The following is an 18906-nucleotide window of genomic DNA, read 5'->3' on the forward strand; positions in this document are numbered from 1 at the left end:
TTTTTATTGATAGTGCACACTTGTTAATGATGTTTATGGTGAGTTTGTTCAGGTGTGGTACTAAAATGAATCAGTATCACATTCAATACCAAACATAAGAATATTTTATTTATGAAGTTTGTGATTTAAAGTGTGCTTAAAAATGATTCCCTTTTATCCGTGAATATAATTTGTACGGTAAGCTGCAAGTGTGGCTAAATGATAAAGCATAGTACTGAAAAACAAAGCTAAATATTTGACGACCACCGTAGACCTTAAAGTCAGGACCTTGCCCCGGAACCAAACTTAGTTTGACATGGCTGCTTTACAGCAAAATGTTTGGTATACAAAAAACACATTTCAATCTGGCACTCAACATTTTTGTTTCGCATAAGCACCTGCATTTTCTGTACTTCCATGCCTTGCGGACACTTGCCAATAACTGCATGTGACGCCACTGGTGATGGGCATTTTGCAATTGGTGTCAAGTTTTACAAACAATGTTTGTGTGTAAAACATGTTTGATAAGTTTGGCGCTCGGTCACTGTGTTCATCAAAAAGGCAGGTAACAGAGGAAAACCATGAGCTGCCATTTTCGACAACGCATGCGATCCAAACATAATAAAACAAGTAACAGACACAATGATGTCTGAAAATATTCATGATACCTACTAGAGCAGAAATGAGTCAATGTTTGTGCCAACATTATTAAAAAAAAAAACTGGCAAAATGTATAGAATCAGTCTTCAAGAATTTTGACGATCCGGTCTTTGGTCTCAAGAGACATCTCTCTTGTTGGAGACATGATTCTTGCCAATCCACTTTGTCCAGAAGTTTTCCAAGGAGTAAAAACTGCACCATTTTTAACTACTGACTAACAAGCAAACCAGGTGCCCAATTAAAGAAAAGAAATTGACTGGGCGTGTCCTTATTTTCTACTCAAAATGCACTTATTCAATTTTCCTCAGACTGGAGTTACAGTATTCCATATTGATTTCCCCGTGCTTGCTCTATAAGACCATAGCAATGTTTTTTCTTAATTTATTTTTACTTCATTTTCTGAATGCCCATTTGTTGCACTTTGGAATTACCTTAAGATCGTTTCATGATCTGAGTTTTTTCTACAGAACAAAATGTTAGATTCAGTACTCTTCCTTGACTGGTATTTTTACGCCCCATTGCAAGGGATTTGACACTGAACTCTTCCAGCTTCATCTCCTCTCTCCCCCCTCCTCTCTCCCCCCCCATCTTGTCCTTTTGTTTGCTAACATGGTGATAATGTTTGATTTCCAGCTGGTGATCATGGCTGGAACAGTTCTCCTGGCTTACTACTTTGAGTTCACCGACACCTTCCCCGTGCACATACAAGGCTTCTTCTGCTATGACAAAACCTTCTCCAAGCCATACCTTGGACCGGACAACACCAGCCAGATTCCCCCTGTCCTCATCTACTCGCTTGTCACCGCCATTCCCACCCTAGCGGTAAGAGTTTGCTTATTTCCGAGTGTGCTGGATGAGCAAAAAGTCTGTGTCTATTATTCAATATGAGTTTGAAGAAACAAACTTTGACAGACAACTAAAGTGTCAAAGTCCGCGGCAAGTATCACACAGGGAAAGGATTTTTTTTGATAGGACGCTTTGGCTTGGTTGAAGAATTCTTTTGGGTTTTCGTTGCATAATAGATAGAGTGAGCAGACTGCCGTACTGCATGAAAGTGACATCCTCCCACCCTAATAAGCAGGTGTGTGCGTGCATGTGTCCGTGTGAATGCACATGGTTGTACATGCATGCGCCGTCTGGTCTTAATGGATCAGGCAAGCTTGCTTTTATTGAAAGGGCCAAAGCAGAAAGTCAAAAACCCAATTTATTATAGAGCCATAAAGTCAATCCAAAGTAATCCTGGCTTGCAGGAAATGTTGAAAAAACAAACAATTCGGTGGGCAATGAAAAGAGACATGCACAAGGTAATATAATCTGGAGCAAGGGTCTCAAACTCAATTTACTTAGGGACCCCCGGAGCTAGGGTCCGGGTGAGGTCTGGCCAAATGACATTTTCCACAATAAAGTTCTGATAAAAATATTCCAAAAATATCTCATCTCATCTCATTAGCCGTAAAATATTGATTTTTAAAATTCTATTCTTATAACAAAACACATAAAACATTGAGAACTAATATGAAAATAAATCAATGAATGAACAGGGGCAGCAGCAGCTCAGGAGGTAGAGCGCTAGTCCGTGTTACATGTCGAAGTGTCCTTGGGTAAGACACTGAATCCCTAATACCCCCAATAGGCAGGTTAGCGCCTTACATGGCTGCAAGGCCGCTATTGGGAAATGTGGAACACATTGTAAAGCGCTTTGTGAAGTCATTGACTTGAAAAGCGCTATATAAATGCAGATCATTTCATTTCATTTAATTTATATTGGTAATAAATTATATCATAATCCACTAGGGCTGTGTGCATAATTCATTGCCCTCTAATGGTAAAAATGTCATTTATTGAAAAAATGATTCAGCAAAATTATATCAACTACCATATAAATGTGCATTTTCTTATTACAATCTTTGGTTGAAAACAGCTACCTCACCTAGAGGGAGATGTCATAAATGTCCGCCATCTTGCTGCTAGGGGTACCTGAAAAAACATAAGAATAGGCCCTCATGGCTACTTTTGTCTCTGTAGTTTGTATTCTCTCATTTACTTCTTGTTTTCAATTGGAAATAATAAACACTGTACCTTTAAAACTGCACAATGCTTTTAGGTACGTCCAGAAACTACCTCCACATGTTTTTCCTTTTTATATTAACCCCTTAACAATCCTGTAAAATTCACCTAAAATCCTAACCCAAGATGTACCCAAAGTAAATTAAAAGTTGTTGTTGAGAATATGGGCGTTTTTTATTCTCGCCTGACTTTAAAAAAATCTTTTGCATCATGTGCCTGCAGACGAGTGTAGCATGGACATCTTAGCTGGAAAACAACTGGGACAATGGCAGAAGGCCTAAACTGGTCCCAGTCCAGCATAATCTAGTGGTCAAATAACACACTCTCCCTTTACTTTTCATATTAAGGCAGAAGCCTCACGCTCTCATCCTCAGGGACACATTTGGTTCACAGGCCACCAGTTTAGGACCCCCTGATCTAGATATCTTGCTGCGTGTTTCCAAGCAACATGGTGAGCTTCAAATGTGCAACAACCAGATGTAAAAGAAATGTCAAAGTGCATCAAGTTTTAGGTGGATTTATTAACTACTAAGACTAATAACAACATCATACACATTTTATTATAGATGGAGTCTCCCATTGCACTCATTTTTCCAAGATAACACAATGCAAATAGTTTTGTTTACAAAACAAGCAGCTATTAGGTAATAGATAAGAAAGGCCAACGAAAATTCGTTGTCAAAGAAAAAGCAAATTCTAAAATCTCTTCATTGTTGTTGATTGTTGACTCTTTATTGCTCTCATATTTTTCAGGAGTGATTTTAATTTTAATTTGTGCCATCCCTTACCCATAGTATCCCTTGTTAGCACAGACATTCCGTGTCTCGCCTCGTGTTTAACTTCTGGGATCGTACCAAATATTTGGAGGAAGAAAAAATTAGCTGAAGAGTGCAGTTCAGTTGAGAACTTTTATTAAAAAGTAACAAAATAAAATAAAACAGAGTATTTCGGGACAGTTTGATCAAGAGAGCGTTCTTCCACCAAAAGTTATTGAAAAATGTCTCGCCCCTGAAAACACCAAATCTCTGCTGATTCGGCAATTTAAAGATTTGTCATGTAGTTTGAGTTTGTGTAAAATACGTTATTGTGCAAATAAACCAATATAATTTTATGTACATGTATTCATCCACAGATTCTTGTTGGAGAATTGTCCGCTTTCTTCAGCAAGGCAGATGGAATACAGGAAAAGACCATTGTCACTGCCGATTGCTGCTATTTTAATCCCCTACTGAGACGCATCATACGATTTTTAGGTGAACACTGTTTTCGTCTTCCTCTGTCTTCATCCATCCATCCATTATCTGCACCGCTTATAATCTCTGTCTTTATACTTGATTTAATTTCCCTGATTGAAAATCAAATTAGTAGAGAAAAAACAGATGTGACACAATAGCAGACAGACATTTTTTATGTTTGCCAGAGATGTCTACCGAATTTAAATGAAACTGCTTTAGGAAATTAGTAAAATATAGTTTAAATGTGAAAATTCAGTAGTATACGTTTCAGTGATACCTTCAAACCCAAGCTGATGATATTTTATTGATGCCATTTTGAAAGGAGAGACTTGTTATCACCTGTTGTGTCTGAAGGCTTTTCAACTGTTTTACTGTCTTCTACGTTGGATTCAAACACATTTTGTCACAAAGTTATAAACCAGTCAAAAAATTTAATTTTTACAATGAATTATAAGTGTTAGGATAGATAGCGTAGATGCTATTTCCTCCCCTCTGATCTTTATTCACACTCCAACCATTTTATCTGAATCCAGGCGTCTACGCCTTTGGTCTGTTTACCACAAGCATCTTCGCCAACGCCGGGCAGGTGGTGACAGGAAACCAGACGCCCCACTTCCTCTCAGCATGCCGGCCAAACTACACAGTCCTAGGCTGCCAGTCCAACACCCAATACATCACAGAGCGCCGGGCTTGCACCGGCAACCCGCTTGTTGTTTTGTCTGCGCGTAAATCTTTCCCGTCTAAGGACGCAGCGCTCAGCATCTACTCTGCGGTTTACACTGTGGTAGGTTTATGCATGGCCAAGTTGGTGCTTTAGAGAAAGACCATTATGATCAAATTCAGTGTTGGGTGCGTTACTTAAAACAGTAGTCAGTTACAGTTACTAGTTACGATATTTTCACGTCCACAGGGCGAACCCTGTTAAAAAGTCCTACTGCAGATGCTTTACAACACAGACAAGCATACGAGTTTGCATATTTACAAATACAGCAGAAGCAAAAACCAAGTTAGGTTGCGGTTTATTGAAGTAATGTTTACAGAGTGAAACGCCCAGATAAAAACTTATTGTCGTTCATTTTTTAGCTTTCTGCCCTTGCAAACCATTGATTAATAGACTTCATTTCTCTCGTGACTGCTCGGTTTCCACATTCGTCTGTGTTGCGTAGAAATCAACACACCGTGGAGGACAAAAATACGGAAAGCGTTCAATGGACGGAAAGAGCGGTGGTTTTGGATTTAAATCATATTTGGAAGGACAACTCAGTTCAGCCTGTAGTAACACTTTCAAATCGCTAGATATGCTATGGCGTTAGAATTCATGAGTACTCCCGCAAACAATTTGCGCATTGCGTGCGACGTCACTAGCCCTTTTCTGCTCAAGCAGGACCTGCTGGTACTTAGTTAAAAAAACTATTACTATTACTCTCACAATAACTATCTAGTTACAAATTACTGTATTTAATCGCATAGAAGCCAACCCCCTAAAACTGCTTTAAAATAGCCACACAATAAGGGGAATAGAAGAAAACCAACCTGGGGAAGTAGTAGAGCATTCTTATTTATTGGTGTGTGCAATCTTAGAAGCTTGCAAACGAACAATTAGCCGAGACAATCCATATCCATTTGTCTCTGAGCTTTAATTTACTCAAAAATCTAATCTCCATTTCTGGGTACTCTCCCAGATGTGTTTTTTTATTTTCTCCTGGCATGATGTATTCCAAAAGTATTTTACAAATAAAAAGAAAAACAATCCGTAGACGTTTAACGTTAATTCTGTGCTCATGTTTGCCACATTGATTTCCCGTTGGTTTCTTGTTCTTGTGTAAGCCACGCCCGCCTCCCCATGCACTGCCTACTGTTTGCTTCAGGTAAGACACTTCCAAATAAGCGTATATTAGCTGACCACCTGATTTCAGTATTTATTTAATAGTGCTGCATTTGGCTTAAATGTGAGTATATTCAGTAGGCAGAATATCTGAGGAGAAATTCAGCGTCCTCGTACTTGAGATGTCGCCACCATAACTGTATTAATTTGTACTTTTTAGCTAAATATAAACTTCCCCAACCTACAGGGAATATCTAAGGCGGATTGGGGGTTGTATTCAGCTGCAAAGGACATTTTGCATTTAATAATCAACGTAATAAGGCAGTTACGCACCAAAATTTCAATAATAACGCGTTACTGTACTTACCAGGAAGCTGTTGGACCCAACACTATTTACATTTGACCCTTTTATACTGTAAGTCCAACATTTTGAAAGAAAATGGGTACCTGAACCTGGGAGGCTAAATGAGTCAACTGTCTTTCACCAAATGCAATTGGTTGGTTACTGCATTTCTGGTGTTGTTGTTCCCTACTGTGTATGCTTTCTCACATGCCTTTCCTCAGATGTATGTGACGCTGGTGTTCAGGACCAAAGGTACACGTTTGACGAAGCCCACTGTCAGTTTCACCTTGCTGTGTTTGGCGCTGATCGTGGGCGTGATCAGGGTGGCTGAACATCGCAACCATTGGGCTGACGTCCTGGCGGGGTTCTTCATTGGTGGCGCTATTGCTGTATTTTTGGTAAGAAGAGGAAATGAAGATTCAGCTCCCACTTTTCAAGTTAATTAAATGAAATAATTCTGTAAGTTTAAACCAAAGACAATAGAATATGTTCATGTTTTTTAAAAACACAAGTCAAGGAAAAAAAATGACTTCAAGTATTATTACTTTTTTTGATCAATTAGCTGTATTTTCCAAGAAAATCCATAACATTCCATATGACTTCAGTAGCTTCAGCCATTTATGACAGACTCAACATGCATAAACATGAAATGAAAAAGTGCAACCACATGGTTATTGCTGTTTCACTGCTTCACGGATTTTTAATTTAATTTAATTTCTTTCATTGTTATTTACATTAATGTATCGTGCTTTGTGTTCTGAGAAGACAGCACACAGCAAATGGTATCATAGGGGAATGTTAGGGAGGGCTGCGTGTTTTGGGTGGGCGTAGCTGTCTATCTGCACGACTGTAAAAGGCTGGTGTCTGCTGTCAGTCAATAACCGGGGCTGACGCACAAGTCAATGTACCCACCACCAAAAACAAACTGCAAAGCATGGGAATAGGTAGTGTTAGAGGCTCATTATATTGAGAAGAAATTCTTCAAATAAATCAGAGTCTGAGGAAAGTCATAAGTGCAAAAAGAACTGGTGATCACCAGCAGGTGCGCCGTTGATTATTGTCAGGTTCAGGGAGCGACTGAGGCAGCCTCTAGAGAAGGCACTAGCAAGGCTGCAGGTCCGGCCTACTACCATGGCTATGCTAGAAACTCCCTTAAGCCACCCTGCCGAGCCTGTATCTCACTAACGCCAGATCCATTACCCAGCAAACAGATGATCTGGAGCTACAACTCGCGGGGAACCGCTACATGACGGTTGTATTATAATCATTGCAGAGACCGTGCTCAGTTCAAGGATACCCGATGCTAGCGCCCAGCCAGTCAGCTGCTCTCTGCAATTTCAACTGCAATTCCATGTTCTGTGTTTTTATTTTTAGAATGCAGATCGTTATTTTGTTACAGTTGTATACTCTCATTTAGTAAGGACATAATCGCGAGGTAAGGTTCATCCTTGGGGGATTTTATGAAGAGGCCACGCTACTTTGCGAATTTTCATTGATCATGAGGGATTCTGCTCACCAATAACTGCAATAACCGAGGGATTACTGTATATTTTTGCACAAAACACCTAGAGGTTTCTGCCCTATTTGTCCTCACTGTAATAAAATCCATTTTTCGTGTAGTCTTTGTTTAACCTCGCTCAACATGTGTAAGCAAGCTTTACCAGTCCTTTTCTGTGGTGTGAAATGCCGAAGATTTTCAGGGCATTATTGCCGTCTACTGTTTAGGAGTCTAATTAAGCTACAGTTTCTTTTTTTCCTCGCGTTATGCCAAGGCGAACGTCCGCGATCCACTGAAAACGGGTCAGTAACAACTGGTTTCCTAAAAGCTGTTTTGGTTAATCATTTTCCATCATCCAGTATTTTTACCTCACCAAATCTATCTCACTTGGCAAAATGTGGGCTGTCAAGCATATTATGGGGGCAGATGAATTTGGTGGCTGCGACAGTTAGGAATATTTGTTAGTGTTTTAAAAAATTCAAATGACACCCATAATATCAGTTCACGATTCGAGGATCCCTTAACCACCTGGGTTGTTGGGACACCACTTCCAATTGTGTGTATTGGGCAAGGATACCGTGATGGCGCCCATCCCTTTCCAGGCCGTTTTTTGGGGTAGGGCAGGGGTCGGCAACCCAAAATATTGACAGTGGCATCTCATCTCATTAGCCGTACCGCTTATCCTCAGTAGGGTCGCGGGGGGCTGGAGCCCATCCCAGCAATCATCGGGCAGTGGGCAGGGGACACCCTGAACTGGTTGCCAGCCAATCGCAGTGGCATATAAGCCTTAAAATAAATGCAACTCATATGGCCCTATATTAGCTATATTAGCCTATTATCAAAATGACTAAGTTGGATGCAGCTTATCCTTTGGAGTATGATGCATCACATGACGACTCTTGTACAATACTGCCTCATGTTTAACTTTATTACAATATTAATAAATTGCAGTGTGTTTCATTGCCTTGCTACAATTAAATACATTTAATAAAGAAATACAAATGTGGACGTCATATTTTGAAAATGTAAAAAAAAAAAATCAGATTGTGCATAACATGCCCTTTTCTGTGTTAGGGTTAGGGTTAAAAAAAATGCAGCCTGCATTTACAAAAACAAAACAAAATAGCAACCTTTGGAGAAGGTAAAGTAAATAAAATCACATATTTGCATTTTGAGTGTGATTACTTTGCAGTTATATTTCTCTTTTTACCTTTGGCCGATCACACACACCCTGGTTGGTTTAAACAAGCATTACCTGCTGCACAGCTCTTCTAACACAGGACAGTGGAGATAGAGGAAACCAAGCAGAAGAGCACAGCAAATGCAGTTTTATACATTGTAACTAAGTTCTCCATGCAGGAGTGAAAGCCTGAGAGCCACAACTTTATGCAACAATAGATGACTTTGTTGTATTTGAGGTGACAATCTGTACCCCGTGCTTTTACAATCAGTGAGAGAGCAGCAGTTAAAGCAGTCACTTCCCACTAGTGAACTCGTACCAGCTGATCTTCCCTCTCATCTCATAGTTACAGTGTTACACCCTTAGTTGAAATCCGAAATATTTTCAATATATTTTTGTAGCATTGGAAAACATTAAAAGTTTGTATGTGATGTCTGTCATGCTACAGAAACCATATGAGGACAGACTATATTTCCCCCCTTTTTCAATTTGTAAACATTTTTGGAAAAGCGCCACTCGCTTGCGCCGCTGGTTGCCGACCCCTGGGGTAGGGGTTTGCTCTCCACATGAGAGTAATGATCTACACTAACAGTCAATAACTCAAAATCAAGAGCCTCATGACCAATTGTGCTGTTTAATGAAGAGAGGCTAAAATAAAGCTGTTAACTTTCTGTTCAAGTGACTTTGATATTGTGTTTCTACCACCTCTAACTCTCTCCAGGTGACTTGTGTGATTAACAACTTCCAGCACATGCACCCAAGACCTCGTGCACAAGTACCTCAGCGCGCTGAGTCAACGCTGGGTATGCCAATGGTGACGCTGCCATGTGTTGAGAGTCCAGTAGAAAAGTTAAGTGGCCCCCAGGTAAGGGAAAGGGCATACTTGAATACACAGGAATAAACACTCCTTGTCTTGTACTTAAGTCTTTAGTCCTCCCTCCACTCCCTCGCCTCCAAACATCCAAAACATTAGTGCATGCACCAAGTTTCCCGACTGCACTCAACAATAAAAAAAAAGATTGTCGATCCGTTAAATCTGTGCACATGCACGTCGTGCAGTCGGCTGATAAGAGAACAGCTGGGATTTGTTCTACTGGTGTGAAATGTGCTGTGCTTACATTTCAACGGGAAAAAGAACAAATTCTATTGTGTGCTTGTTTGGGAAGGTCTGTTCCCGCATTATTTTAGTGTTGTATATCTTTACATGCAGAAAGTCAGTCATGTCTTTATCACAGGTCAGCAGTTTGCTCTACAACCCTGGTTCTATAATTCGGCATGGTGGTAAAAAGCAGATTACTGCTTCATATTGCTGTGAGGTACAAAGCAGCTTTATGAACTCCGTATTTTTGGCTATATTTACATGGGTACACTTTGTCTGCACTCTATAAGACACATTGGTCAAAAGTAATAGCAATGGTTCTTTTTAAGTGAAGGCGTTTCTGTGGACGAAAAGCACGCCTCCTTTTTTTTGCTGGACTCGCGATGGACTCAAAGACTAGATAGCTAGTCGTAACTTTCAAATTATAAAAGAAAAAGCTATGGCCTCCCAATGTTTTTTTTTTCAGTACGTTTTAGATCAGGGGTCGAGAACCTATGGCTCCTGTCATGAGTAAATATGTCTCAGAACTAAAAGTTTGTTATTGCAAATGTCATCCATGTTGTCCCTGATTAAAGTTGCCATTACTGGGATTAGACACATGCAAAGCCAATGTCACACAGAATGATCTCCTGCCTCGGTCCAGTTTATAAAGAGCACAGTTTCCACTACAGTTTACAGTCAAGGTGTCACGCCAACAGACCTCGTTTTGGCTGTACATCACTAAGGAAAAAGAGTTTATCCGAGCACATCTGAGAAATGCATGTACTTACACACACTTCATGAACAGACTGCCTAAGGCTCAAATAATGGCTTTAAGACAGGAGATGGCGGCAAAGAGTAGCAGTTTTCAAATCCCGCTCCCCACCTTAAAGATTTAGGGTTGACCACAATTTGGGTAATTTTAACAACCTTATTTTCAGAGCTTTCAGACAAACGTATTCATATTTTGTTATCTATCCAGCCAATATCCAAACCGTTTATAATCATAAGTGTGCTCAGGCCTATCCCAGTCTTTCTCAGAGGGGTAACCTGAACTTGTTTCCAGCCCATAGCAGAATGTAAAAAAACGGCCGTGGATATCACACCTAGGCCTCCAGTGATGTCGTACTTAGTGCAACTTAAATAAATATCCATCCAAATACCACAATTTATGGCATTACAGTTCGGAAAATCCTACATGAAAGCACATGTGTGCACGACTAGGAGTCACTTTGCCTTGATCAACAACATATACCATTTAAATATCAATAAATTCAAATATATCACTATACATACATTTTTATTGGTTGACTATATTTGACCCTTTTTTAATAATGAACCTTGAAACAACATAGTAATAACATAGTAATAGTAATAATATGCTAAATGGTTATTTTAGAGATTCATATAATATTAATTATATAATATTATTGTAATATTGTTAATATTAATATGTTCCAGTTCATGGGCTTCATGGACAAAAACTATCTATTCATATATTGATAATTATTTATGAGCAATTAGATAAGAAAATAGAATTAGAATCTATGTATTGAACAATTGCCTTTATACATCTTTTTATTCATTTATTTTACAGTAAATACAACAAATTAAATTCAAATGTATGAGTTTTATAAAGCGAATAAGCAAAAAAACATTTCTTCAAGTTTTTTAGCTAGCTATCTGGCTACCTTTTTACCTTTGTAGCCAGCTATTTTCCTACATTTTTAGCTATTTAGCAAACTTTTTAGCTAGCCGATCACATTTTTTGCATGCTATCTAGGTAACATTTCATCATGTTTGCCAGTTATCAAGCTCTGTCTAGTTTCATTACATTTTCTAACCCATTTACTTTTTTAGTTGACAACCAAGATATCTAGCAGGCCATCTAGCTAAATTGCATGTTTAGAAATTAATTTCAAACTTTGTACCCTTTGTGCTAATTAGTAACAAAAATTAGCTCTCAGCTTGAAAAAGGGTTAGAGACCCCTGCTGTGAGACTACAAAAGTTTTTTTTAAGAACGACCTTGTCATTGTCTTTTCATCTAGGAGAACATCAAACACCAATGAGTCAGATTTGGAAGCTTCTTTTAAGCAAAGGGCAAATAAGAGCATGGCAGTTGCAAAAAAAGCCTTTGGGATGACAGCCCAGTGACGTAAATATAGCCAGAGTGTTTCGGAAAGACCTTTTGTCCTTTGTGGTTTGTCACCTGTTGTAACCCTTACCTGATTGGCTATTTTCCTCTGTCTCCTACCTTGCCTCTCTCCCTTTCAATCTGTCCCTTTTCGTACCTCACCCCCCACCAGCACCCTACAGTTTACTCTTCCCCCCCACTTTACAACACTTACATTCAACCATTCTGAGAAACTTCCAGTCTTTACCTTCCTTGGTTTCCTCCCATATCTCTGTTTTGTAGCACCACAGGCTTCAAGGACATGCTCTCTCACCCCCCGCGCATCTTTCTTGACGATCCTTCTTTTCCTCCATCTCCCCCGCCCTCTCGTCTTTCTTATTCCTTTTTTTCCACTGCAGACCCCACTGGGCTCTCCATTCACAGAGATCACTTGACCATCAGCCCTATCGGTTCCCCGCCAAACCCGCTGCCCCCACACCGTCTCGCTCCATTTTCGAAGTCTAGACCAACCGGAGCAGCATTCTCCTCGCTGCGCCGCACATTCTGCCGGGCGGCTCACAACGTTGCACCGTTCTTACTCCACACAGGTCTAGATTGCTGAGGGCCGATTCAAAAATTACCCACTGACCTTGCTGCACCAAATCTCCCAGGGAACCGATAGGCTGGACTTTTGTAAAAATGTTTTCTTAAACTGGACCTGCAGTTAAGAAACAGAACGTTCACTTTTCTTTTTTGCTGTCTTTCTACTTTTTTATAGAAAATCATTTGAAGCTTACATTTTTCAAGTTGTGTATGGGTTGTGTTTGGAAAGACTCTGACCACAAAGAATGTCCATGTTCCCCCCCTCCCTGCATCAGCACAAAGTAGTTTAGTGAGCTCCCCTGTTTATTGCAGATATTATTTTAATCCACATGCAGAATTTTATCAAACAGCTTGAACCAAGACTGTCATTAGGGAGAAATACACGAGGAACAGAATTGTGTAAAGTACTTCTATTTAAAAAAAAAACCTTAAAAGTTTACTCACCCTTTATGTTCTTAATTTTACTCTTTGCTCTTTTAGATTTAGATTGAATTAATTCATCTATACATTTATTTGAAAGTTTTGTTGCGCCGTGCAAACGTTAAAATCCCACTTTTTTACATTGTCAATGTATTTTAATGTAAACAAATCTTAATAAAGTTTTGACAGTAATTGATAAGTTTAAAGTTCAGTAGACATTCAAAATACACAGACATTAACGATTTTAAATTTGCATGGAGAACTGGGAGAAAAGCCAAAGCTAAGAGATTGTTCTAAAAGTCACCCCCCCTATCCTAGTTCCCCAACGCTATTTATTTTTACTAAATCTCGTAGATTACAAAAGCGAGCCATGTGTCAATCATCCAAACAGCTCATAATGGTCAAAACTATTACCAGCCATGCACAATAATAATCAAAATAACTAACTACCATCCTATGCATTCTCCTCTGCAGGTGTCCAATATAAACAGAATAAACTTATCAGTAATGTTAAAAATACTAATATCATATTACTACATTGAACTGGTGGTGGCGGGATGGTGGAGATTGTACCGCGATTTTCTTCGATCACGTTTGGCGTGTGTGAGTTTAGAATCCTTCTTGAATTTTGTTTGGGGAAATAAGAAATACCCAGGAAAGTATGCGCTCAAAATTAAACTCTATGCACGTGGTCTGTCTTTGTTTTTGTTTGTTTTTTTGTATTATTTTATATTTCTTTCTGCACTTCTGTGTTTTCTTCTGTATTTCTGTAATTCTTTTCTCTGCTTCCCCGTTGCCATGGTGATTCCGCGACTCTGGCTTTTTATTCGTGTTTACTTTTTTAAAATGGCCGGTGAGTGAGGTGATACCACACTGAATTGATCCTGTGATTCCGGAACTGAAAACGCAATGTTTTCTATCAGAGGGTGAAGCAACCCAAAAGTCATTTGTTGGATTTAGCGCTCGATAAATAATTTTTGAAAAATGGACGAATACACAATTTCACTTAAAACTATATGTTCATCATGTGTTGTCTGTTGGTGTCCATTCAACATCTCTGGCTGCCCGATTGTCCTGGTAAGGTTTTGACACTCGTGGGGTTCCTTCTCAAGGTTTCGCATTTTCTTTCAAATTATTTGTTTGTTTTTCGTCACCTCTTATGTGGGTTTTAGTTTAGCATATGTTGTCAACTGTGAGTGTTTGAAGCAATCTAAAAGTATTGATTTAGGGCTATAACAAAACAGACTTCTCTCAAAGGGATAGTTTATAATATTTTGTGCCTCCTAGTGGTAAAAAAAAGTAATTCATTAAAAAAAATAACATATTAATTGTGCGTAGACAATCTGTGTTCTGTCTCGTGTTAAATTTCCCAGAATTCTGACCAAGAATTATGACAAAGAAACAAGAGCTGAAGAGAGCAGTTTGGTCAAGGAATTATTACAGAGAAACACAATGAATAAACAGGACAATGTCCTAACTAGACAAGCATCAAAAAACAGCGGACCACTGCTTTCATAAGACAGAAGCGCTGATTGAAATAAATGAAACTGGAAAACGAAAACTTAACAGAGATGGGATTTTCCAGTCCAACAAAGGGTGTGTCATCTTCACAAGAAACCTTTGTTAATCCTGGTGGTAGAATAGGATTATGGCAGATTATGGCAGATTTGTCAGAAAACCACTTAAAAACTTGGCTGGGAATGTACAACCACTGAATGAAAGGAAAACATTGAAACATCAAGCGAACAAAACATATAAACACTTCATTAAAATATGAGGATATATACAAAGTGCATTTATAACAACTAGATAAATTATGTGACTGTCAAATTAATGATTTTATGAATAAGTAATAAAACTCATATGACTGGAAAACTTATTCGGTGACTCATTTTACTAATCTAACATGATTTGAATATTATGCAGAAATATATGAAATATCATATAAACATGCATTTTTAGAAAAATAGAGATAGGTTGACAAATTAGCATTCATTTTACACAGCAGGAGCGTCACCTAAAGTGAGCTGACAAAATCGTCCGCCATCTTGCTGGTACTAAACAAACACAAAAAGCTCAAGCAAAAAAATGAGGAGCAAAATGTCAAAATGAGGTTGATACCACTGTTTTATATAGTACTTTGTGTGGGGAATTTAAAAATATTTATACATTTGAGAAGAGCAGAATGTTTTTATCAGAACTTTTTTGTGGAAAACCCCATTTGGCCAAACCTCGCCCACACCGTAGCTCTGGCTGCCACCGAGTCAATTGAGTTTGAAACCCATGCTCTAGTTGAAGTCGCTCTACTTTTGCCAGCACACTTTGAAGTTTATTCAGATCAACTATGTGTTTGTGTTCCCATGCCAAACAGGATTAAAGGGGGACCTTGTTCACCTGCCCGTCTTCGCTGCAAAGTGCTGCAAGAAAAATGACATAACCTCAAAAAAAAACACACAAAACGATCTGTAGTAAGAGGTTTTGCCTTTCAACTCACATAAAGGTAATGGAGTTCGAGAGTATCTGTCAACATTTCAGATACAACAGACTCGACATAATTTTCCAGAGAAGGCAATGTGATCAGAGTCATACATTAAGCACAATTTTCTCAAACCTTATACAATCACAATAATTATTACAAATTAAATTTCAAACGTTTTTCCTGCAAGTGTCTCCTGGATATTTAAAAATGCGTGTTAGTCAATATCATTTTTAATTACTAATTTGTAGATATTTTCTTGGAAAAGTACAACTTTACTTTTGTTTCTTGTCAAAAAATGTCTTGCTTAAAGCTTCAAGTTACTTTAAGTGCTTCTCCAACCAACTTTTCATGTTCACCGTAAGCAGCTGATTTTATTTCTTGTAAATGTTAACACATGCACAATCTGTGAATGACCAGCTCGCATTAAAAATAAACTCGGGCCCAATAAAATGGATGGATGGATGAGGAGAGAAAAGTGAATTTAAAAAAAGAATTCCATATGAAAAGTAAAAAGAAAAACTGTTTCTGTATATAGATAAAATCAAGTCAAATGAGGAAAATTAAGGTATTTTCTTTATTTACCAACTGTGTTTATACTTTTATGTCTGATTTAAGTCCCCTTTCCCCTCCAAAACAATGTGACTTTTCACATTTTGTCCCATTCAGGAATGCACATTGGTTGTTGCAAATTATGACGTATGAGCCGCACACAAAAACAATCCTCTCTCACATGTTCCTTTATGAAGTATTATCCAGGGTACAGCTATAATGTGTTTTACTGTATTTTCTGTTTTTTCATTTTGTATTAATTATTATGAATAGCTTTATTCATAGACACACATATGATATATGGTATGCGTGTTTGTGGCAAAATTTTCGGATTGATTTGCATGCTTCTTTGAATCTGATTTTTATGAATGTGCTCACAAATCTTTCCAAAGTCCATAGGCATTTCCCCATGTTCTTTATAATGCTCCATTAGTTATGTAATGTTTTCCACATCTGGAAAATGAATACAAAATATATAAAGCATACAAAATGTCCTTTCTCATGCCGTTTTATTATTCCATGTTTGAGGGGGTTGTGTGTTGTTGTTTTTTTTTTTGCGCGCGAAAAAGTTTTGCATAGTTTTATTTATTTCCCTTTTGATTCAGAGTCGTGTATTTGGACAAACACAAAATACCTCCTTCAACAAAACCTGATTGGGATCATTAAAATGTTAAGTATTTAGTCATTCTAAAATATAAAAACGTGATTATATTTCAAATGAACTGCTGATTGGCCCAAAATAAGACAAGAAATACAAAGGAAAACCCATAAAATTCCCTAAAGGTTGTTACTATCTCTGAAGGAGATTTTGAAATGAGCCAAATGCTTGGGCGCTGAGTTAACTGTCCCAAAAAATTATTCGGCATAATCACTTGGAAATTAACGCATTCAATTATTGTCATTTTGAGACCTACTGAAAATGACGTTCTATAGCTATATACAGGGTCCCTGCAGATCCTTGAAAAGTCTTTAAAGGCCTTTAATTCATTATTCTGAAAATAAGGCCTTAATTGACATTAAAATGTCAATTATCTAATTGTCGAAAGTCTTAAAAATGTGAATACAAGATCTATATTTGACAAATTTGACAATTTACTTTTGCGTAGTCGCAAGGTCCAGAGGAAATACGAGTAATTTGTACCAGCACCTTAAAAATGATCACATATTACAATACACGGCATGTCAAAAGGATTAAAACACTGGGAAGCCAAGGGGGCTCCAGCCTGCAAAAGTTTGGGAACCATTGGTTTAGAGTAGACTGATACTAATTCCAGCCACAATAATGAACTGTTGATGCCACGAGTTATTGCGAAACCTATTTTTATTCCAGTCATGTGAAATCATTTGGATGGTCACTTCTGCCAATATTTTATGGCCCATGACCTTTGCAGCAAAACATCACATGATCATATCACAACATCATCGTTTTCCATTAAATCCGCCCTGATGCAGAAATACCTTAAAAGTCCCCAAAATCTATATGGTCAACAACAGCACCTGTGGCAGATGACTTTGCGTGGTTTGTATGTTCGTAATTTAATGCCATGACAAATAATTGTGCACTGCATGTAAAGTTAAGGTACATGTTTTCCTCTGGTTCAACCATCAGCATTGAAGTTGTGGTTCCTGTAAAAGTGCATTGAGTTTCGACAAAGAAAGTGACGTAACAATAAAAACAAGTTTTGACTGACAAGTGAACAAAAAGAAGCAATTTCCTTCAGAGCTGTCAAACCGAAAGCAGCATGATTCCTTTCTTCAAATCTTGTTGCGGCAAATTGTTTTGTAAGAGTGGTGTGATGAGAACAATACATCGATATTGCATAAGGCAAATTCTTTAAGCTTTTTTTGAATAGAAAACATTCTTATTCATTCTTGCCATTCACGTATGAGTGAATTATTATTATAATATGTCACCGGTTGCCACTGACATTGTTTTTTATTGTAGACAACATATCTCCATTACAGATGCAGAGTGGTTGGTTATCTACAATCTAAAATAATTTTGGTCAAATATATCCCTGGCCACCACCTTTTTAACCTGCTGCCCTCGAGTAGGTACTCCTGGTCCCAAACAGGTTCAAAGGACAGTTTCTTCTCCACGACCATGCCCACCCTAAACAAGAAATAAATTTTTCAATTTCGCCAGTACAAATAAAGGAAAAAATATTTGTCTTTTTTCTCTTCAAAGTCTTTAGTACGTGTGTACCTTGGAGCGTAATGTCTAATCTTGGTGATTTGTTTGACTATGTTGTTATTCATGACAATAACGACGATTCTATTCGATTAAAACTAATAGACCAAACCATGATTTGAATAAATTTCATCCAACTTTTTTTTTTCTTTTGAATTGAATTGGTTTCCAAACAAAAAGAAACATGTCTTTTAATGATCTGATCCTGTTTTCGGGGTTGTTTTGAACAATATGAACATATATTTTTTTGTTTTTTGTTTTTTCTTGAATAAAACAATCTAGTTAGGTGTTATTACAAATAAAAACTTTTTAAAAGACGGCAGCCCACTGTTCATCTGTCCCGTACGCAAGATAAGGAATGGCCAGTCCCAAAACTTGTTATCGTTATCCTTTAAGTCAGGAGTGTCAAAATGGAAGGGCCAAATAAAATAAATAAATAAATAAGCTTCAAGCCAAATTATAACATTTAACATGTATTTGTCTCATGTTCTTTTACTTTTATATGATTTATGTAAAAAATTTCTCATGATTTTGCAGGGATTGAGCAGATTAGTGCATTTACAATCAGAAGGCGTCTCTACTTACAAATGTTTCAGGTTACTAAGCTATTCCCAGAGCGAATTAAATCCATAAGTAGAGGTACCACCGTTCTCTGGCCAAATTGATCAGGAGAGTTTTTTACCAC

The 18906-nt window shown here is 38.0% G+C and overlaps 1 protein-coding gene across 3 annotated transcripts in view; it reads left to right on the top strand.

The window, feature by feature from the left end:
• plppr2a (phospholipid phosphatase related 2a) overlaps positions 1 to 16524 on the top strand; it is a 39074-nt gene extending 22550 nt beyond the window's left edge. For 2 of the 3 annotated variants that reach the window (XM_088343778.1, XM_088343786.1), the window contains exons 3-8: positions 1273 to 1461; positions 3839 to 3959; positions 4475 to 4725; positions 6331 to 6507; positions 9509 to 9652; positions 12173 to 16524. In XM_088343778.1, coding sequence (XP_088199904.1) covers positions 1273 to 1461; positions 3839 to 3959; positions 4475 to 4725; positions 6331 to 6507; positions 9509 to 9652; positions 12173 to 12229 — 939 coding nt within the window. In that variant the 3' untranslated portion in view covers positions 12230 to 16524. The remainder of the gene's footprint in view (positions 1 to 1272; positions 1462 to 3838; positions 3960 to 4474; positions 4726 to 6330; positions 6508 to 9508; positions 9653 to 12172) is intronic. The other variant, XM_088343792.1, reaches the window with a different exon arrangement.
• The last annotated feature ends 2382 nt before the right edge of the window (positions 16525 to 18906 follow it).

This window comes from Urocampus carinirostris, chromosome 1, assembly GCF_059441175.1.
Source record: "Urocampus carinirostris isolate Australia breed hairy pipefish chromosome 1, RoL_Ucar_1.0, whole genome shotgun sequence".
Classification (NCBI taxonomy): Eukaryota; Metazoa; Chordata; class Actinopteri; order Syngnathiformes; family Syngnathidae; genus Urocampus; species Urocampus carinirostris.